At 38.9% G+C, this 22,794-nt stretch overlaps 1 protein-coding gene across 2 annotated transcripts in view; it reads left to right on the top strand.

Annotated features, from left to right (window-relative positions):
* TTC24 (tetratricopeptide repeat domain 24) overlaps positions 1–22,794 on the top strand; it is a 268,837-nt gene that overhangs the window by 99,105 nt on the left and 146,938 nt on the right. For both annotated transcript variants that reach the window (XM_044079776.1, XM_044079777.1), the window contains one exon: positions 18,852–18,980. In XM_044079776.1, coding sequence (XP_043935711.1) covers positions 18,852–18,980 — 129 coding nt within the window. The remainder of the gene's footprint in view (positions 1–18,851; positions 18,981–22,794) is intronic.

Raw genomic sequence — 22,794 nt, 5'->3', positions numbered from 1 at the left:
AAGTATGAGATTAATTTTGAGGCTGCTTGTTGAGGTTATATGTCTGGGCATGGGTAGGGATTGTTTTTACTTCCAGAGTTGAATAGTGTTTATTTGGAAGACCAGAATTTCTTGGGGTTGTTTTTTTATGATTGTCTTGAATATGGGTGTAGTATGATTTTTTTTTTGTTATGGGAAATGTGCCTCTTAGCCTGACTGCGGAGTTGTCTATATAACTGTAGATTAGTGTTATTGTTATTCTTTAGCCAGGCTGTCCAAGCTTTATCTCTGTGTTTCATTAAGGTTTTGCATGATTTGGTGAACCATGGGGCATGGTTGTTTTTTATTCTTTTTGTACGCAGTGGGACTAATGAATTGAGAATGTTCAGGAAAGTCTTGTTAAAGTGTTCAACTGCCTCATCAAGGGGTAGTCTTTTTAAGATGGACCAGTTAGTAACTTTTAGAATGTCAATGAATATGTCTTTGTTGAATTTTTGCAGGTCGTGTATGCTTTTAAATTTGCACTGTTTTGCAAGTTGGGTGATGGTCTGGTACACAAAGACTGATAGGTGGTTGCTTAGGGAGTCAGGGAGTGTACCTGAGGAAGGGTTGTTGGTAGGGTTAGAGACTATTATCCAATCTAGTGTGGACTGTTAGGTATTATTTCTGCTATATCTGGTTGGGGTATTAATTATTTGAGTAAAGTCACAGAGGTTTAGAGAGTTTGTTGAATTATGTGAAAATAGGGTCTGCCAGTCAGTGTTGATGTCTCCTAGTATAATAGTTTCATTTTGTATTGTTTTAGAGCTCCATGAACGTATGTTTTCCAGAATAGGGATGTTTTTACTGGGAGTGATATATAGAGTGACTACACAGATGCTTTTGGCTGAATTTACTTTTAGGAATGTGATGAGGATTTCTGCTGTATCAAATTTGGGTGTGGCTTTAGCATGTGGGTTAACTTTTAGGGTGTTAGGGAAGACTAGGACAATACCTCCAACTTTTTGTTGGGCACTCTGAATAGTCTGATAGTGCTATAACCTGGAGGTAGGATTCTGGTATCTTTTATTCCAGGTTTTAGCAAGGTCTCTGTTAGGGCAAGGTTGTCAGGATTGTTTATTGTGCTATTTTATTGCAAATACTTCTAAGGTTAAAGATGTTAAATTTTAGCTGTTTTGTTTGTGAGGTATTGTGAGGACCTGGGCTTGGGTGAATGTCTCCACACAAGTGTAGGGTACTGAATATTTTGTTAATTTAGAGGTTTTAGACAGTTTAGATATAATTATTAGTTTTAGCCAAAAGCAGTTGGTATTGAGTATCTTAGGTTGGGAGTAGAAGAGGATAGGAATGGTGAACAGTGCTGCAGATATCGGAGAGTAGTGCATGGTTGACAGACTGAGTGGTATGGCTGATGTAATTGTTGTGGTGTGTTTATTTAGTATTGTATTTTGTGGAGTTGTTAGGCTAGTGAGAAAGAGAAGGAAGAGAAATGAGAGACATGAGTGTATTAGCATGGTTGTGGGAGATCAGGTATAGTTAAAGAAAAAATAGGTAGTGAAGTAGTAGTAGGAAGGTAGATTATGAATAGTTAAGATGAGTAGAATAGCAGAGTGGAATTAGGGTGTGGTTAAGGTCGTAGAGGTGAGATAGTGGAAGGGGGTGAGTTAATTGAATGATTGGAGACCAGAGGGGATAAGAGGGGGGGGAGTTGAGAGCTATATGTGTAAAGTATGTGGAGGTGGGTGGAATTTGGGGGTAGAGTAGGGGAGTGGAGTGAAGCCAGAGTGAAGTGAGGGCTGAACGGAGCAGGCTGTAATGAATAGTGGACTTTATCAGACAGAAACAATCACAGAGAAGGAGCAGGAGGTAAAGAAGAATTCTAAAGTTCAAACTACATATATCAATAAGAGAATATTGCTTGTGTGTAGAACTAGTTAATTATCTCAACACAAGCTGTTGCAAGGCTAGAGAGGGACTGTAGGGTTGGTGCAAGTAGTATGATACAGAGGGTGTTTTAATATATATTAAGTTACTTTAGTCCAAAAGGAGTTTAAGGACAAAATTAACTCATTCCTTCCAGTCCAGCTCTTTTGAGTGTGTACCTTTAACTCCCAGTGGGTGTGGCTACAGCCTTTAAAAATGAAGGCATCACCTTACAGTTCTAACAAATACTCATTGACAGAGGTGAAATATCAATACAACTGTGTTCATGCATGCTTCAAGATAAAATATTCTGATTAATTGTATGAAGCATGGGTTTAGAATTATTAATGCAAATATGAATAAGCAATATTTGACACCTAGAGGCACAGAAGGAGGTAACTGCAAAAATGCCTGGAAGCACACTCAGCTGTAATGACTTAAGAGGGCTTGTCTAGGTCTCTGTGGAAGGGGTGTATTAATTAGGTGGGTGAGTATGCAAGACTCGACAACCTAATGTTAGGCAAGTGGCTGCTGTCTTGTAATTGTTTTGCTTTTGGGCAGTTAGCATATAGCACAGTTTATGCATTCAAAGCACTAATACTTGATGTATTGTTAAGCGTACATTTGATAACAGAGTCCAGGAACTCCTTCTGGAGACCTTGAGAGGGCTGCAATGTAGTTTCCAGTAAGAGTTTTCTGAGATCATCAGGCTATGTTCAATAGCGTTTTGGGATTACGCTTTGAGAATGGATAGTTATGAATGGCAAATTCTTAGTGTGCACACTCATAGCAGGACACTAGAAGGGGCAGGGTAGATTAGCTTTGGAGGGGCAGCAGCGGAGAGGAGTGAGGTGCTTGCAGTGGCAGATAGTAGCAGAGAAAGTTAGCAAAACTGTTGAGTTAAAAGTATGGATTTACAAAATCTGGTTGAATTACAGCAGCAGCTAGTTGTGCTGGTTAATGTAGCTGCTAATCTCAGGACTGTTCCACCTCTAAAAACTAATGAGGGAGGATTACCTAGAATCTTGTTAATGACATTTGAGTGCTATGCCACCTCAAAGAAATGGAACTGTGCAGACTGAGCAGAAATACTATCATCCCCACTGACAAGAGAGGTACTGAAAATGTACATGTACATGGAAAAACTGATTGCATGAACTATAACAAACTTAGGGAAAAAAAAACTTTTAGTTTTAATCCATAAGGTACCAACAAATTTTCACATTTCAACTTTTAATGCAGATAAACCAGTAAGTGCATAAATGTATGACTTGAAACATACTTTAGAGCGCTTACTTGAACCTGATGTTAAAAAATAATAGCAGTAGAAAGGTTTTAACTGCTTATTAAAATAAGAAATTGCTTACTATAAAGTGATTAACCAAAAATAAAATGCCAAATACCAATGTCTAAGCACTGTTAAATAAAAACTTGCTATTTTATGCTATTAACTTACTCAATCGATAGCAGTAATATAAAGCATATTATAAAAATAAATAGAGAATACTAACTTCTAATCATGTCAGGTTGGTGCTAGCTCAACCGTTATGAACAAGAATTAAAAGGTGTTGTTTGAACGTAACAATAACATAGACAAGAAGGTGTTATTCAGAGGAGGAGCCCTTACAAATATTTAAGTTGCAATATACACAGGTTTATCATAAATGTTTCAACTGCTAATCATTTCAGTATTGGGAATATCAAACAATAGCCAGGTTTATACATCTGCAATTAGAATTTGTATTATATGCTTCTTTTTGTTTGACATATGACACCTTTTATAAATGCAAAACTAAAAAGGAGCTCAAAGCAAGATTTATGAACATTTATATGATACTCTGTTAGTGTTTTATGTAAACTCAATGCAGTGTGTCCTAATTTTAAGAAGTTTTTATTCCATGCTATAGATTTTTACAGATTTAATGAAAGTGGTGATGAGAAAGATTTATTGTTAGATTGCTGAGAATATCAGTTGCAATTTTTTTGATGCCTGTACCCCACCATTTTAATAAAACACAGTTAAAGCTTAGCTAAGCCGGTTTTATTGTGTTTTCTGATATAATTTAATATTTTCAATCTTGATTATTCATCAGTTTAAGTAACTAACAATTGATCGCTTTTTCAATTTAGTTGAAATCTTTTGTCTGATGAAGTCCCTGGAAAGGGTTTTGTGAGATGAAAGCCCTTATATATTTTATTGAATTCTTACTGTTTTATCAGTAGTTTGCTGTCAAGTATTTTATTTTCCACATTTTGTTAGTTTTTGGCCCTGTAAACTGATCCCAAGAACTCTCATAAGCTAGTAAGTTTAATAGAATGCTTATTGGAAAAATGGCATAATGTTTTGAATTGACTACGTCCAAGAATAAACCTACAGTAGGAAATGTACCTTCTATGAATCAAAAAAGCAGTGTGTAATGTATAGATATTTTACAATTGTAGGTTGAGAGATCACATTTGTTAAGTTCTGTAATACTAACACTGAAGATAATGCCAGGGACAGAACTGTGAAAACTTCTGGAACTGTTTGTAGTGGTTTGTTCTGAGCACATTTTCCAGGCCATCTTGGATTGGAAGAGGCCTATCTGCACTTTCGTGTGATAATTGTGCTTATTGGGACCTGTCTGGTAAAGGAATGCCAGTCTAGGGCTTGGAATAAGCATCCTCATTGGTCCTTTTCAGTCTTTTTAAAGTTTCTTTTTTTTTTTTTTTAAGTTTTTAGTTTCTGGTATTTAGGCCCTGCATTTGAGCATGTTTCTGCTTGTTTACGCGTCACACAGCACTGCTCATTGCTGTGCAGTTGTCCGCCAAAGTCGGACAGTTAAATTCAACAAATTTTTCCTAAAACCCAGGCAGAAATATCCATCCACCGAGCTCCTCTGTGATCAATTCTGAATAGCCACCCCTAGTGATAACAGTCTTTAACCTAGCATTATGGACAGTTGGACTACCCCTTTTTCTCCTGTAAACTTGCTGACTTGGGTTTCTTGAAGCAGTGTAGCAATTGCCTCATGTATACAGGCAACTCAAGTACAGAGTGTGAGAGATGTATTTACGCCAAGAATCTTTAATCCATACTCTCTCTCACTCAAAACAGGAACATGGAGGAGGTTGTCAACTCACCCACCACTACATATGTTCATAGTACCACTACTCATACACATAGTACGCATCAAACACTTAAATCCGTATACATGGAGGTTGTCTCAAAAAAATTATGAAAAAAACAGAGACCTTCAAAACACAAAACAGCTACAACTAACACAGTCCCCACAGCACCCATGACACATAGCAACACCAGTGTCTCATCCCCCAAGCCAGTAAGGTGTAACACTCAAAAACAAATTTTCTTGTCATTGGAGACTCAATTGTGAGACACAGATGTCCCACTTATCAGGTTGGACAAGGAGAAAGTCACAGTCAGCTGCCTGTCCATTGCCAGGATTTGTCAGATCATGCATGCAGTCAGGTCTCTCAGCAGCAAGTACCGTTATGACTCTGTCAGTTCATGTTGGTTTGAATGACCTGAGACATACCTCACTGGACTATATAAGGAGAGATATGATTGAGCTCTCTGAGTATGTGTCCCAGGCAAGTATGTCCCTAGCCTTAAGTGGCATACTACCATCACCTAGAATGGTGCCACAGTATAAACAGAAAATGATTTATTTCAATAATTGGCTCCGTTTTTGGTGTCATTCAAAAGGGATCCATTTCCTGTCACCTGGTATGTGATGGTCAACAAACCTCACTGCTTTGCAGAGACAGTTTGCACCTGGCATCTCTAGGCTTTCTGCTGCTGGCAAAGGCTCTTGCCTCCCCTGTAGTGCCTTTTTTAGGCAAGGTCTTGAAAAGAACATTACCAACATAAAATTAACCAATCAGAACAAAACAAGGGTCATTCTGCTAAATGCATAGGTGTTTAAACCAAAAACTGCACTCCCTGGAAGCACTTCTATCACTAGAAGATGCAGATGTCTGTGCAATCACAGAAATCTGGTTCAAGGCCTCAGAGAGTTCACCAGTCTTGCAAGACTACAATGTCTTCCACACCTTTAGACCAGAAAATGAACATGTGAAAACCAAAGGAGGTGGTGTTTCAATCTGTATTAGAAATGAATTCACCTTTCATCTAGTTAGACTGGACAACACCATGGAGTTACTCCAGGTCCAGGTTACAGTGGGTAAGACCCCCATTCAAGTCATAGCCAGTTATAGCTCCTCTTCCATGGGTCACAACACCCATGAAGCCTACCTGACCAAACTGGAGACAATCAAGATTTTATCCAACACACTGCTTATGTGGGATTTCAATTATCTCACCATCAACTGGGAAACCTACGTTAGCCCTAACTCGCTAGCGCAAAAGTTACTTGACTTTGTTAATTCAGATTCCCTGGAACAAACTGTTTGTACCCCAAAAAGGGGAACAAACATTCTGGATCTGGTCCTCACCAACATGTCAAACAGATGCACTGGCGCAACTGTTGGACCCTCATTAGTTAAAACTGACCACAAATTAGTCACCTTTGAGCTGGCACTAACACCAGAACTCACAAAGGATGAAATCAGACTAAAAACCTTCACTAAGGCAAACTATACTGTCCTAGGTGAAGGTATAAATGCATTCCAAGCCCCACCCCAAGCTGGAAATGGTAACTACACAGAAGCTTACATTAAAGCCCTGTACAATCACTTGCAAAAGTGTATAAACTTGGCCGTACCAGAAAGAATCAAAGCCAGAGCCCCAAGTAAAAACAAGCTGCCATGGTGGACATCCAACATCAACAAACTTTACAATAAACACAAAAAATGCTGTCCAAGAAAACAAGGCAAGGTCCCAACCTTCTGCAGAACTAGTGGCCAAAAGTATCACACACACTGACCCCACAGAGATAGCAAACCTGCTAGAGGATAGGTTTGGTGAAAATGTCCCTCCCTTATCCCCTCTTAACAACAAACCTTCCTCCAAACTCCCTCCCCCACCCTACATATCTGAAGAGCAGGTCCTCAAAGCCTTGTCCAAGGCAAAAAACACAGCCTCTGTGGGACCAGACGATAGCCCAGGCTGTCTTCTAAACATTCTAAAACATGAACTATCATCACCACTAAGTACCCCTTTTCAGTCATAGCCTAGCCACAGGCTTTGTGCCTGTGGAATGGTGAACAGCAATAGTTATTCCCCTCCACAAAGGTGACCTAACAACAGACCTGGGCAATTACAGACCCATAAGCCTGACCAGCCTCATCTGTAAGTCCATGGAATGAATCATGGACCTCATAAATAAAGACATAGGTGACCTCCAAACCCTCGATCGCACTCAATTCAGGTTCGTGAAGGGCAGATCCTGCCTGTCAAATGTGGTGGATTTCTTTGAAAATGTGACCAAGGCCATTAACAAGGGCTTATCTGTGCACACAGTGTACCTCTACCTGGCAAAGGCTTTAGACACAATCCCACATTCAGGCATTACCGATAAACTTCGCAAACTAAATGTAAACCCCTTCATTGTAAGATGGTTTGTCAGTTGGTTCACAAACCGGACACACACTATCAAAGTGGGTGACTTCACATCAACCAACAGAACTGTTACCAGTGGGGTTGCCACAGGGGTCAGTGGTGGCCTCCTACTGTTTGGTATATATTTCTGAAGAAGTTCAGGTCAAAACTAAGGGGTTGTGGCTGACCAAGTTTGCAGACAACTGCAACCTAGGTACAATCATTGAATCCCAAAAAGATGTCAGTATACTCCAGGAGGGTCTCACACAGACCAATGACTGGTGTATTAGTCACGGTCTCAAAATGAATGCAAAGAAATAAATCATCATTCCCTTTGGCACAAACAATGTTCCCTCACACTATCAAATCAACAACATTACCCTAAGTACCTATGAAGTGGTAAGGGACCTGGGATCACAAGAAGACTGTTACCTTAACTTCGACCACCATGTGTCTACTGTAGTAAGGAAAGCTTTCTACGTTGCACACTTGATTAGTAAAGGCATTGCCTTGAGAACAAAAGAAGTTCTAATCCCCTATACCTGGCACTTATCCAGCCTATAATTGAGTATAACGCCCCGTTTGGCATGTACCATACTAAGCACCTGCAGCAGAGACCTCAGAGGTTTCTAAGAAAGAAGATCAAGGGGCTCCAGCATGTGCCTTACAGAGGCCAACTAGAGTCCCTGTCACTCTACTCTGTATCATATAGACTTCTTAGTGGAGACTTATGCCTGGCCTACACAGCAATCCAAGACCCAAACCTAATGAACTTGCTGGATATCCGTAAATCAAATGGGACTTGGGTTACCCATTCCAAGGACCTAAATATGGCCTGCAACTTAAATAGGGCATGTTGGAGGGACAGATTTATCTCCCAATGACTGCTGCATCTTTGGAACAGGCAACCAGTTCATGAGAAACAGAGCACATCTATGACACTGTTCAAGAGGAACCTGGACAAGTGGATGGGGTAGCAAATTCTTACTGGGAATAGAGCCCACAACCCACCTGAACATGGGCAGTCATTACTAAATGCAATCTTGGGTATTGACTAGCATTTCTATGGTATTACATTGGGATGAAATGGCTAGGCTTAAAATTACCTTTGGGTCGATAGCCTAGTAATCTCCTATGATCCTATGAAATGTACATTTTAGATGATTTGATTGCTATAGAGTGCAGTAAAACTACAGCTGGGATAACTGAGTCAGCCTTTTGTCACTGTGTTATCACCCAGCTAGTAAAATGTATGTTTTTAGAAGGAAGGGGTTACAATCTCTCTATGTCCTGGAAGCATGTTTTCCTTTCAGGAGTCCTCTGGTATACAAACTTAAGAACAGTAATAACCAATAACTGGAGGTGATGTATTCATAGTGAGAGAAAACAGCAGCCCCTTATACATGCAGGAATTCAGATGGAAAACTGTTACACAGCCTGTTGCTGTAACCTCCAGTTTAACTCATGATGTAATATTAAGAAAAAAAAACAATGTAAAGCACTATGGAAAATGCTTGAGGAGGAAGAATCCATAGACAAAGTATGGCAGGCTGATCCATTCAACAAGAAAGAGGTAGAGCAGCAGCTTGACACACCCATTCAGTATAAGAATGGGGGGGGGGGGACAAGGCAGTAATACTCATATAAAGACTTAGAATAAAAACCTGGAGAAGGGAATGGGTACAGGGAGTGAGTGGGTACAGACAGTGGGTACAGGGAGTGGGTATAGGGAGGGGGTACAAAGACTGGGTACAGGGAGTGGGTACAGACAGTGGGTATGGGGTGGGGGTACAGAGACTGGATACAGGGAGCGGGTATAGACAGTGGGTATGGGGAGTGGGTATAGGGAGTGGATACAGAGAGTGGGTACAAGGAGAGGATACAAGTAGTGGGTACAGAGAGTGGGTACAGGGAGTGGGTATGGGGAGTGGGTACAGGGAGTGGGTACAGGAAGTGGGTATAGAGAGTGGTTACAGGGAGTGGGCACAGGAAGTGGGTATAGAGAGTGGGTACAGGGAGTGGGTACAGAAAGTGGGTATGGGGAGTGGGTACAGAAAAATGCAAAAGGAGCTACATTTTGGTTGTGATTAGTCAGTGAAAAAGATCCTACCTGTTATTGGAAGTATGCCCCAGTAAAATATCAAAACAAAAGTATAAGAGATTCCTGTATAGAAACTGAAAAAAAAGCAAGATAGTAAACTCTAAAGGAAGAGTTGCTTCAAGGCAGAAGTATGCACAGAAACTTACAAGAAGTGTTGGCACAGAGCAGACATGATAAAAATAAAATAGGAAGGCACTTGAATGAGGAGCTTCAGCACAAAGTGGGAAGAGGTGAGATAAACAGGAGAACACAGACATGCTCATAATTAGATCACTGTTGCAGTATCCTCAGCAATATGGGATGTATCCTGCCAAGGACCAGATGACCAGCCAACTCCCAAAGCCTTAAGTCACCTTCCACACACCCAAACCACTGTACAGCTTGTACAGAGTGCTATAAAGACAGTGGTTATGGCACCAAAAGCTCAGAACTTTTTTTGCCATTGAAGTGCCCTCTCTGCTGCAGCTACAAGAGATCATTGGTTGGCTAGTGCTTTGCAAAGTTGGGCAGATAAGTACCTACTAAGAATAAGAAAAAAACATGTACACAAACCAAGAAGCAAAGGCACAGTCCCCCACCAGGCAGTAGAACATCCAATGATGTAGTAAAAGAATGTTAGTAGGCAATTCCCCTTAGGCAGGTAGAATGCAACCACAGCTTTTATTAAACAACAAAGTCAAGTATGATACTAAAACACACCGAGCACTTTCATCCCAGACTGTATTGAACGGGACTTCATCAGAGTGTAATGCATATGACACTAGGTACAATTTTATACTAAAATCTAAATAAGAGCTGATTAAAAACTGTCCAACTAGGCAATTAACATAAAGTGATACTGTTGTATCTAAAAGAATGTATACAGATATAGGTACAGAAATCTTGTACATTCGGTTAACATTAGCTATAAAAATACAAAACATGGAGAAAGTACAAAAATAAATGTCGCTAAAAATTGTATCACAAATAACATGAGTAAAATGTCAGAGTCCACAAATATTAAAAATAGTTCCTGTATTACTTCATTGTAAGTTGCTTCATTTTCAGCAGGCAAGAGACAGACAGAGAATCATTTAAGTCAGGAGAACAACTGGCATTAGTTCTAACCTGCCAGTCCATCACTTCTAATGCAACCTTCCAAGGCCCTCCTCTTGGATCACATTCTAAGGTCTCCATAATAAAGAATTTGAAAAAGTATATCTTCGGGGATTACTTTCCATTTTTCTGTGAAAAAAAATTCTGTGAGAAAAGTAGATTTTTCTGTCAAACTTTTGTCAAAAAATTAGTACACCTGTCATGTTTATTGACTATTTTCTATCATGCTTACAGTTTACTCTAAGGAAAGACAATGGTTTTAAAGTTTCACTAACCCCTTCTCAGTCACCTATTTTGGTAGAGTGATAGACTTAGGTCCTAGCTCCTTGGACTTATCTTCTCCAATCCACAAAAAAAAGAAGAGTTGTTAGACAGGCTTCAATCTTGAGTCCTGCTTCCCTCTGTGCCTCGGCCATGAGTGAGTGAGTACTCTGCTGTAGCCTTTTTGGGTTCCTCAATCTGCTCCTCAGTTTCTCTCAGTCTCTTTGGTATTGCTTTTTGGGAAACCACTAAGGAGTGAGAGGTGGGCATGTCCTCTTCAGCCATTTGTCTATCCTCTTCTGGCAAGGGTAAATCACTCTTGCTGGCACTGGAGAAGCAGATGTTGTTCCTTTACACAACCATGCTGAGGAGCTCATTTCCCAGGGAAAAGATTGCACTTCTGAGTGCTTTCAGATGATATCCACAGGAAAAAGAAGCATAACGTTAAGGATTTTTCCTCACCTGTATTCCCTTCAGCTAGAATATACAAAGAGGATTGGCTGAGTTTTGCCAAATGCCTATTTAAAGCCTTTCAATCATTATAGTTCTTGTTTTCCCTTCATTTAAAACAAAAAAGGTTTCATTCTCTCGCTCAGATTCTGTTTCACACTTTAAAGCTCAGGGGTTAGGCTATTTTCATCTAGTTTCTATCCCAAAGAATGGGGAATATGAGTCTGAGGAGAGCTTTTCTTTAGATGCAGTGTTTTATTAAACTTGGATTTTTTCTGCTATCAGTGGCCTTTTCTTGGTGGTATTTTTATTTATTTCATTTCTTTGGGTGGTATTGTTCTTTTCTTTAGATTCCCCTCCTGAAGAGTTGTCTTTATGTGACATGATTACCAGGATGAAGGATTTTTTCAGTAAGAACAGAAAGAAATTCCAGAGTCGCATCAAAGATATTTTGAGTTACTACAGGTAGATTGCTTCAACATGCAGCCAGCTATGCCACCTATTTGCCAGCCTTACAGGATGTCTTCCTTGCCACCAACAGTTTCCTGACAGCCATCTACCTGCCCCTAGAAAATTTGATAAATGTTATAAGGTTCCCCTAATTTTACAAATTTATTTTTTCAAACCCTAGGGTAGTAATTTCTCTTTCCAAACCATTTACAGCAGCTAACTGTATTCCATCTGACAGACAGAAGAGCTTTTGATAAATTTGAGAAGAATGTATGTATACTTCTTCCACAGTGGTGTTCAGAATAGTGAATTGTCAGGCTCAGATTACTAAGTTTCCTCTGGCATCTTCTTACAGTATGAGAAAGTTAATTTCTCTCCTGCCTTTTCAGATATTAAGACAAATTAAATTCCTTACTATCTTCTCTTTCAGGTAACTAAACCTTCTCTGAAATGTTCTTATGACATCGCTGATGCTTTCTTGAGCAGCTGCTGCTTGGTCAGTGATGAGGAGATTTACCAAGCTCCATTCTTAGAATTTACCGTTGGATGTGAAAGCTGAGCCCATGAATGCTTCCCTGGATAAAGAAGTATTACTTGTTTCTTCCTCTGCTGAGTCTTCAAAAACATTCGATGAAAGGGGAAGATTAATTTAGGAGGGTTACCCAGATTTTTCAGTCAACCATGCCTATATATAATAAAACTTTCCTTCCAGCTCAGATTAATTTTATTGAAAACATAATAAACAGTCCTAGCAAAGTACAGGCAAACAAAATTTCAGAAAACTATCGCAGGGAGGTTCAAATATGAAGGGAGGGTCTTCCCAGAACAAGGATAATTTAAAAAGGCAACTCAATACCAATGTCTGTTCTAATGGTGTTTGGCAATTCTGACATCTAAAAGGCAGAAAAGTGTTTCTCACCATGTTTGCTTTAAATGTTAGTTGATTGACATACTTTCTATTATTTTTTCTTATTTAAGAATTACATATTTTCCTTTAAAAGTGCATTTTAACACCTAGATAAGTTTGGTTTGCTGTTGCTATAACTCTCTCTTCTAATTAAGCAATGATGTCCAGCCTTGTGCATATTAGATTACACACTCTTAAAACTGGAATTTACTCTCTTGATGATGGTGAATATCATACTCTTAGCATTCATATATCATAAGCTTGTAAACATCTGGATTCATCTTACTCTTTTCCTGCTAGGTATTTTGGTACATGATTGCTTCAGCTTCCGTAATATTAGATCCTTATCAGTTTCTTACTCTGTATCTGCTAGTATGACTGCTCTGGGAGCTGTACATTCTTCTGTCATATAGTCATGTTCTGGTAACTAATAACACTTTGTCCCTTTTCTGCACTTCGTGATTGATGTCTATATATGTGGTCTTTGATACTGTCATTTCCTTTTGTGAATTTGACTATGAAATGGTATGATGCTATTCGTTGGTTTCTGGAGCTGCTTCTTGTGTTTGGATTTTAATAAGGCTGTAGGCTGGCTGAGTAGACAGGAACCATTGCTTTACAGGACATAGATTTTTGCCTATGCTGTGTTTTATTTTATATAGACATCTGTCTGGAAATATCCTACTACAGCTCAATGTATGTGAGTAATTGTAAGCATATGCCTTTGTAGTTGTAGGTTCTAGTCTAGTCTAGGCCTTTGTCTTAACTAATTATATACTTCACTTCAGTATGTTGATTGACTTACTTGGAACTATAAGTGCATCTATTTTTATGTTTCTATGGTGAACTTCTGTTTTAGAACTCCCTTATTAGATTATTGGGTACTACACACTGGTGTATATGCTCTTGCCTACGGTGCTTACTTGTACTTTCACAGTTTAATTATTCTTTTACATTGTTAATCTTTTTGATTCTTGAAAGCATCTCTTTTTATTAGCCTGCCTGTTTTGTCTAGAAATATTAGAACAGATTTTGTATTTATTTATACATTCCTGCAAAGTGGTTTGCCTTTTTGTAGTTCAAACAAAGTTCACCATTCTCAAAGCAAGCTGTTCTATGGGAATATTTACCTTTACATTTTCTGTGTAGAAGCTATCAGTTTGTCTTGTACTGTTAATCCATAACTTGCCTTTTATTTTTTCTGGTTTTGATCTGCCGTTGTATATGTATCTTCTGTATCTGTGGTGTGCTGTTGTTCTACACAATATCATTTTCACTTGCTTTTACTTGGACTTATGAAAAGTATAATAATCTTCTAATGAGTAAATCTTTTGATGTCAAATCAAACGCGCGCGCGAACACACACACACACACACACACACACACACACACACACACACACACACACACACACACACACACACACATGATTCAGAGGTAATGACATCAGCATGGATTGCTAAAGCTCCTGCATTCATGTCCCAGTCAAATAAGGATATACCTGAAATTGGTTCACCTTCAGCTATCACACAAGACCAAGTCTGAAAAGTGCTATCTAAAGCTAAAAATGCTGCATTGATGGGTCCTGACAGTATCCCTGGATACATTGCAAATAGCATGAAGCATGATTTAGCCACACCCCTAACAACACTGTTTAATCTCAGTCTCTGTACAGGTTTTGTACCAAGTGAATGGAGAACAGCTACAGTCATTCCCCTACTTAAGGGAGGACATTTCACAGACCCATAAGTCTGACCAGCCTCATATGCAAAGCCATGGAAAGATTTATCATGGAGCTATTCAGTCAGGACAAGGGGAACCTCCAAACACTGGACCTGTCTCAGTCTGGATTTGTCAAAGGCTGGTCATGCTTACTCAACCTGTTGGATTTTTTGAAAAGGTCACCAAAGCAATGGATGAAGGCAAAACAGCACACACCGCATACCTCAACCTGGCCAAAGCTTTTGACACAGTTCCCCACTGAGGCATAGTAGAAAACCTAAATAAATTGGGAATAAACCCCTATGTCACCCACTGGATTACTAGCTGGCTCACAGATAAATTGCAAATAATCATAAAAGGGGGAGTTACTGCCACAAAGAAACCAATCACCATTCGAGTTCCCCATGGTTCTGTGCTGGGACTTCACCTGTTTGACATCTACTTTTCTGAAGTAAAAGCCAATACCAAAGAGGTCTGCCTAATTAGGTTTGCAGATGACTGCAAGCTAGTCTATGAATCGTCAAATTACTTGGCCATACTACAAGAAGGTTTCTCTCAAATAAATAAGTAGTGTCAAAGTCATGGACTGAAACTAAATGCAAAAAAAAAAAAAATAAACATTATTGTATCCTTTGTGAAGTCATCTACCCTAGGGAACTACCACACTGACGGTACGCCCCCAAGAGTTGACCCCGTTGTTTAAGATTTAGGAGCTTACGTTGACAGTGACCTTACTTTTGACCAACATGCATTTATTGTTGTAAGAAAGCCCTTCTATATTACACAGCTTACAAACAAAGGGATTCTGTCTATACCTAGGGATGCTATTGTCTTCCTTCACTCAGCCTTCATTAGCCCAGTCATTGAATAAGAAGCCCCCTTTGACATGTATATGTCCAGGCAGATGCAACAGATGGAATGCCCACAGAGATGCCTAACTGAAAGGATAGAAGACCTAAAACATGTCCTACATGGACCGATTCAAAACCCTATCACACTATACACTGTATCCTACAAGACTGCTAAAAGATGACCAGTGTCTGGCATAAAAGGCATCCTCCAACCCATTACTGATGGATTTACTGCAGATCAGCAAGTAAAATGGCATCAGAAATGCTCAGTCTAGAGATCTAAACCTCTTTTGCAGCACCAACAGAACGTTTGTATAAAAAGTTATATCTCACAGAGGCTACCACTGCTATGGAACAGACTACCCATCCACATAAAACAAAGTTCATCCCTGTCCATATTCAAGTGCAACTTAGATCTATGGATGGGTACCCCTTGTACTGCTAATGGACAGAGGAACCTCCTAAATGCTGTATCCCAAGAATGGGTCCCCCCAAATTATCTGTGGTATGATCCCATTTATTCCCATTATGAGTAATATATAGTTATCGACCATGGGATGGGTAAGGCCAGTCTATAACTAAATGGGATAGGTTATTTGAAGCACAAAAGGGAAAGTGGCTAGGCTTAAAATGGCCCACAAGGACAGCTAGCCTAGTACTTATCTGTGAGCCTGTAAAAACATCTCCGGGACTTTCATCTGTGTGTGTGTGTGTGTGTGTGTGTGTGTGTGTGTGTGTGTGTGTGTGTGTGTGTGTGTGTGTGTATAATATATTCCTAAAACAACAAGCTAGTGACTCCTAACTGGAAGGAAAATGTCTTTGTTAAGGGTTGACTCAAAGCCTGGTTTCTTAGAGTTCTTAGATGACCCAGAGGCATGATATCAGTATGGATTGTTCAAGTTTCTGTGTTCAAGTCACAGTCGAAAGCCTGCATGTTCCCTTCATATTCTGTGATGCAATTTTAATGTGATTTCTGTGTTATGTAGTTTCTTTCATTAGATCAATCCTATGTAATATTTCAGGATAATCACTGTTTTGATTACTGAATCATTACGTTTGTAAAGAGCTCCCCATAGAAATAAAACATTTCTTTTGTGTGTTGTTTACCCTTTCTTAATTTAAACTCTTCATAAAATATGAAATTTACTGGCTGGAAGTAGGTCGTTAACTTTTTTTATGTTCTGCATAAGTGTCTGCAATTTCTGACAATGGTTATATCTGACACCATATCACTAATCATGTGAAGAAAATTAACATTTGATCTATTGTCCTCAGGAATATTAAGTACTGTGATATAATTTGATATAATTTTTGAGATAAGATACCAGTGTGGTCCACAGTAGACTTGAGTAGTAATTATCTGTGCCTGTATCAAAATACTGAATACCTGGAATGAGATTTTCTTTTCTTGCATTCTATATACTGTTGATCTGTGTTTACAACACTTTCTCCTAACTGTCACATTTACTATATATTTCTCTCGGCTCTCTTTACTAATGTTAGCTATTTTGAAAAAATGTAAACTTTGACACCCATGTATTTGATGTTGTTTGTTGCTGTCCGTCATTTTTCTTTCAGGCACTTCTGTCATGTAATCATTGCGGAAACTTCCTAAACATGGACTTTGTAACTAATGTAAAAATAAAATGAAGTAGTAACACCTACTCTTTCTTCCTGACTAAATATTCTTAACTGTTCACTATTTCCATCACTTTTCACGTGTTTGAGACGGTTTTCTGTCAGGATTACTTGAAACGCATTTGTACAATACATTATTACATCTGGCAAACACTGATAAATGTACTGCAGGTAGCTTCTGTTATGAAGTAGTATGGCCATACATAGTATGACCATACACAAGACAATGAGAGACATCTTTGTTAAATGATTGAATACAATGTCTAATTTATCACAAAGGGTGCAAACCTCTATAGGAGCTTCAAAATGAGTGTATATTTTTTCTATATGCTGCCTATTTCTATTTGCCAACCACTATTAAACAGACATGAAACATTTCCATTCAGCATTTCCAACGGATTTTCACAGATGGCTTGCTGTACTCTGACCTGTTTTTGTAAATATGAGCTAAGACCTGATACTACTACATAGAAACACTGTAGTAGGCCTATCCAATGAGCTACCATGTCTGAAGCTGCAGTTCATGTTAATCTAGTCAGATAGCTGTTGACCTAACAGTCATTTTACCGGATTCCCTAGCACCCATGTGTGTGTGTGTGTGTGTGTGTGTGTGTGTGTGTGTGTGTGTGTGTGTGTGTGCACTTGTTCTAGAAGATCACCATACCTCTGTGTAAGGGGAATTCCCCAAGATACTGCAATCCTGAAATTAGTATGTGTGTGTATTTTTTCCTTATTTTTCACCAGCACTGACTTCTGAGGCCTGGCATCCTTGATGGCTCCTTCTGCCTCAAGGTCTCCACAGAATAGAGGCATGCGTTGGATATGTCTTTTCATGAGGTGAGTCTTGTCTCTCTCTGGATGGGAAGACATCTTAGCCATCATGGCTATGTGTGCCACAGTGACAAGAAGAGTGAAGCAGAAATGCCAGTGACTTCATATTAGATCCAAATTTGTTTTTCTAATTTTTAAAAAGAAAGAAAAAATAAGACTAAATTTCTTTCCTTCCTTACTTTTTTTTTGTTTATTCAGGCCATCATTGGATAATTGTTCTAAAATGCTTCTTAAAGTGTGGTTTATGACTTAGTAGTCCCCAAAACCCTGCTTATTTCATTCATTTTTGCACATTTATTACAGTGCACTACTGACCAGTTATGGTGTTTTGAAAGGATGCAGGAAAAAAGTAGAAGAGAAAGATGGAATTTCTTTCCTTAATAATGATTTTTGTTCAGGCCATCAGTGGTTCAAAATATGGCTTAAAAAAGTGCACATCAGAGAATCTGAAATTCCTGGCTTCTTGGGGGTATAGTGGCCCCAAGACCATCAGCTTAATTCATTTATTTCCTTAACACTTATTATGCTGTAGTCTTGTCCAGTTATGGTATGTTGTAATTATGCAAGAAAAGCTCAGAAGTAAGGCAAAATGTAAGAAAAAGTAGAAAAGTAATCTGAATGGTGTGGGGAAGCTGGCAGGGGGGGACCCGGGGAGGGAAAATAAGGGATGCATGTGTGGGAATCGGTGAACAATGAGGAGGGGTGGTGCCTTGTAGCCCATTGCCTAAGGCACCATTTTTCCTAAGGAAAGCTTTGTCTAAGATGGACATGTAACAAAGGAAAAAAAATGAATAAGAATTATTGTAGTCAGCGCTATATGAGCAAATGATTGCAAATGAACAAAAAAAGAGGGGGGGGTTGTAAGGGATGCATGTGTGGAAATCAGTGAGGAATGCAGGAGGGGTGGTGCCTTATAGCCCATTGCCTATGGCACCATTTCTCCTAAGACCTGCTCTGTCTAAGATGGACATGTAACAAATGAAAAAACTGAATAAGAATGATTGTAATCAACGATATGTAAGCAAATTATTGCAAAACAAACAAACAAAAATAAACAAACAAGCAAACATTTCTTATGTGATATTTAGACCTTACTGAAGTAGATGAAGCATTTGATGATGCATTTGTCTTCTTTCTTCCTAGGAATTTTAGGAAATCGGAATGCTCAGGGGCAGTGTTTCTGTAACTTGGCCTATGCCTTTAGCCAACTGGAACATCATGAAGATGCTGGAGAGAACTACCTTCATGCCCTGCAGGCATTTAAAGATACAGGTACAAAAAGACAACTTTAACAGTATAATGCAAACGTGGGTCTGCTCTCTCTCCCTGATTGCCAGGCCAGTGTTGTGTACTGAACTCTAGTCCATGCTGTTGATTGTAATTGTTCTTATTGTCTTCATTCTGATGTAAAACTGTATCTGAAGAAGCCCAAGTCTCAGTAGCAGGTTTGCTTTCCCCTGTTTTTAAAACAGGACAGTTGTGCTTCATTTTCCTTGGTGTCACTATCTATAGTCTGCACATGTATGGTAATTTTGCACAGTAGCTTACTTTCATAGCATGCATTTTGCAGTTATAATGAAATGTTCAAAGAAATCTAAGACAAAAAATGGAAAGTGTAACCATGTGTAGCATACCAGAACAATTCAGGAAAAGGAAAAAATATATATAGTTAAAGAGAGTGGGAAAAATAGTTATAAGTGTCGTCATTTTAAGAGTTTTTAAGAGAGTGCATTTCCTGTGACTCTAAATAAAGTCAGTTTATTATCACCAACATATAGATTTTTTCTAGGTGCTTGCATGGCTGATGATTTACTTTCTATTTCTAACTATATTAATACTTAATTCTAATTTCACTGTTGTACTCCCTTGACATATAACAGATTCTGTAAATTATAACAGAAAACTTACATTTATTTTTATGCATCTCTTATTCTTGACCAGATGCGAATATATGGCCTTTTGTAGGAAATCCTAGGGAAAAAATGTTTAAGGAATGTTAAAGCAGGACACTGAGGAGAACTCAGCTATTCTTCCTGAAGGATGAGTTTCTTCTGGATATGATTGGACTGGAAATCACTGAGAGGCCCAAATTACTTAGGTGGCAGAGTATTTTGTGGGAGATGCAATGGATATGCAGATTACCAAAGCTGAAACAAATATGGCAAAAGATGTTTGAGTCTGAAGCTTTGCCAGTATTGAGTGAAAAGGTAGTGGATGATATGGTTGCATTTTCTGCAACAAGGCTAAATATGAATTCAGACTTTCCAGACAGGAAGAACGAGTTGATGACATCATATTGCAGCAACTGAGGTGGCAGCACCTATGAGTGACAGTGGTAGGGAGGCAAGCAAAGGTTTTCAGGAATACAGAAGATAACTGGTCAACAGAGCAGCATCTGAGGAATGCTGAATCGACAAAATGTAGTAGTGGTTCAGTTCCAAGGAAAGAAATGGTGGAAGAGAATGCAAAGTCTTTTGTTGAGACCTCTGCTACTAACCGTCTTTCAATAGAATGAATATAGCAAGGGTGTTTTATGATACCTTTTGGGCTTCCTTCTCCCCAGCAAACATCAAAGTTTGCCCCCTGCTGGCCCATTCATTTTTGGTATCTTCTGGTATTGGATGATGTCAGGAGGGAAAGGCAAAAGGCAAGTACTATGGCCATCATCCACTGGGAGGCTGGGTGATTTTTCAGTGCTTCGTGCTACTCACTCTGGTGGGTGTCGGGTTCAATACAAAGTTTGACAGCATCGATTGACTTCAAGTGCATAATTCTTTATATCCATGATGCAAGGCTGGAGAGTGTGTGCACTCTTAGGCTGGTCTCATCTCTGGATGCCTGTGCATACAAGCTTAGCATTAGGCTGGTGCTCCTCACTGGGACTTTCACTGGCTTTCTGTCCCTCTCAGATGGATGAGCTGATCTTGTCCTACCACCACTGTACCTCCAAATGGTTGCTGCAGTGCTAGGCCAGTAGTAAATCTGGATCATGTGGGGAATAGTGAAGTCTCCAGCTGTCTACTCTGCTTTACAGAGCTAAGTTAGTGAGCTTCTTTAAAACTAACCAACAGCATCTACTAAATAGTGAGAACATAAGAAAAGCTCTTCAGAAAGATTGTTATGGCTTTCAGTCATAGGGTCACAAACAGCAATTGTAAATTCATGGTGAAGTATTGGACTGTCAAGACTATATGATGGAAAAAAAGAATGGAGAATAAACAAAAATTTCTGTAAGTACTGGTGAAGTGATGTATTTGCCTAATAATTTTCTAATAAGAAGAACAAAGGAATATTATTTTGCCTAGACCAACCTAAAAGCTGTTTTAGTGTTATAAAAGAAGTTGGCACAGTTAAGACAAGTTTAATGTATAAAAAAGCTGGATATGAAAAAGAAAGTTGAAAAATTACTGGTGTAGAGTATAAGAAGTTAGTCATATTACTGCAGAATGCTTTAAATCTGAAAGATGTAGGGAAATTTCTCTGTATCAGATACACAGTGCACAATGGTGAAAAAGGTATCTGCGCACTATATGTTGCAGGCCTCTTTCAGGATCACTACTATGGTTCTCTGCACTGGTGTACAATGGATCCCATTACTTTATGAACTGTGCCCAAATGCCCAGTTAATTCCTGCTTCCATCTACAGCCAATCAGCTGCTATACTGGGCTATGTTGCATAACCTTACAACACAACATAAAAATGAGCAACTTTGTAATACAGTATGCGCTTCACCATCATATTTAGCAGTGATTCATAAATATATCACAGCCATTAGGTGTAACAGAAGAGCTAGAATTATTACCATGATGTGGTAATGAGGGGCTCTAGTGCAGTGCTAGCTGCCATTGGTGAAAGCACAGCAGCAGAGTTTGGCAGTTGGCTTAGAGGATTAAGAAGCTTTTGATGAGATGTTTTGGGTGGGAGAGTTGGGATAATGGTTATAGTGTTTACCTTACAAATACAAGGTGCAGTGCATGATTCTTACATGGCATAATTGGCTAGGCTTAAAATGGCCCACAAGGGCAGTTAACCTAATACTAATCTATGAACCTATGAATCACTGTATAGGGCCAGACAAGTTTGCATCTGACAGTAGGTTTCCTTGCACCACAGGGAACTTTTGCTGGTCAGAATTGTCCTACCATGTAATACAGCTGCTCTATCGTCTTTTTGTTTGGCTGCTTATATGCTGCTCAGCTCTGTATGCTTAACAACACACTAGCAGAGAAGGAAGATTGCTTTGCTGAAAAGTGCAGCACCATGGGAATGGAAGAATGTCTGTAGTCTCACTGGTTATCCCATTGGGATCAGCTGGTACTCAGATGCTGCTGTGACTCTGAACTGTATATGGATGTGGAGCAAGGGTTATTTGCATATGTACCTGATGCATGATGTACTCCGCCTTCACAATAAGACAAGACCATGTATAAGGATTTGCTTCATTGTGTAATGGCCCTTATGAATCACTAAGAGGTTTGGTACATAACTATACTGTGTACCAGCCCTGCTCCATGGTACACAGATGTTTATAACTATCACCCTTGGTGCAGAACATCTGCAAATACATATAATTGAGTAAAAGCTAAGAATTTGTTGGAAGGAAGGATGGATTAATGGAAAAAGGGGGTCTGTAGAATAAACCAGGTAAAAATGATTGTCAGGCTAAACAGAAAGGAAGACAAATAGAATCTATAGATCAAAAAAATGAAGGGGTGACTGTTAAAACAGACTTTAAGAACACACAGAAAGAAAATGGACAGTAAAGGTGAACCATCCAAATAAATAAGACTTGATTTAAGAATTCATTTCTGTTAAGCGCATTTTGAGGATAACACTGCCAGGTTATGATGATTTTTTTATATATCTTATATTTTTTAACACCTTTTATTAGTGTTTTTATATATTGATGTTTTAAGTACCATTTTTGTATTCATAACTGTAGATATTTTTAACTTGGATCTTCGATGTGTATTTCTTTAAATTTGATGTATGGATTGGCGCTTTTAAGGCTTTTTAAATGAAGGAAGAAGTTTGTTACAATGTTTCTGATTAAGTTTAAGTGGAACAAAAGCACTTAATTAATAA

This window comes from Protopterus annectens, chromosome 8.part0, assembly GCF_019279795.1.
Source record: "Protopterus annectens isolate FY-2018-M chromosome 8.part0, PAN1.0, whole genome shotgun sequence".
Classification (NCBI taxonomy): Eukaryota; Metazoa; Chordata; order Ceratodontiformes; family Protopteridae; genus Protopterus; species Protopterus annectens.
The sequence above is the reverse complement of the archived record's forward strand: the minus strand, read 5'-3'. Positions and strand labels throughout refer to the sequence as shown.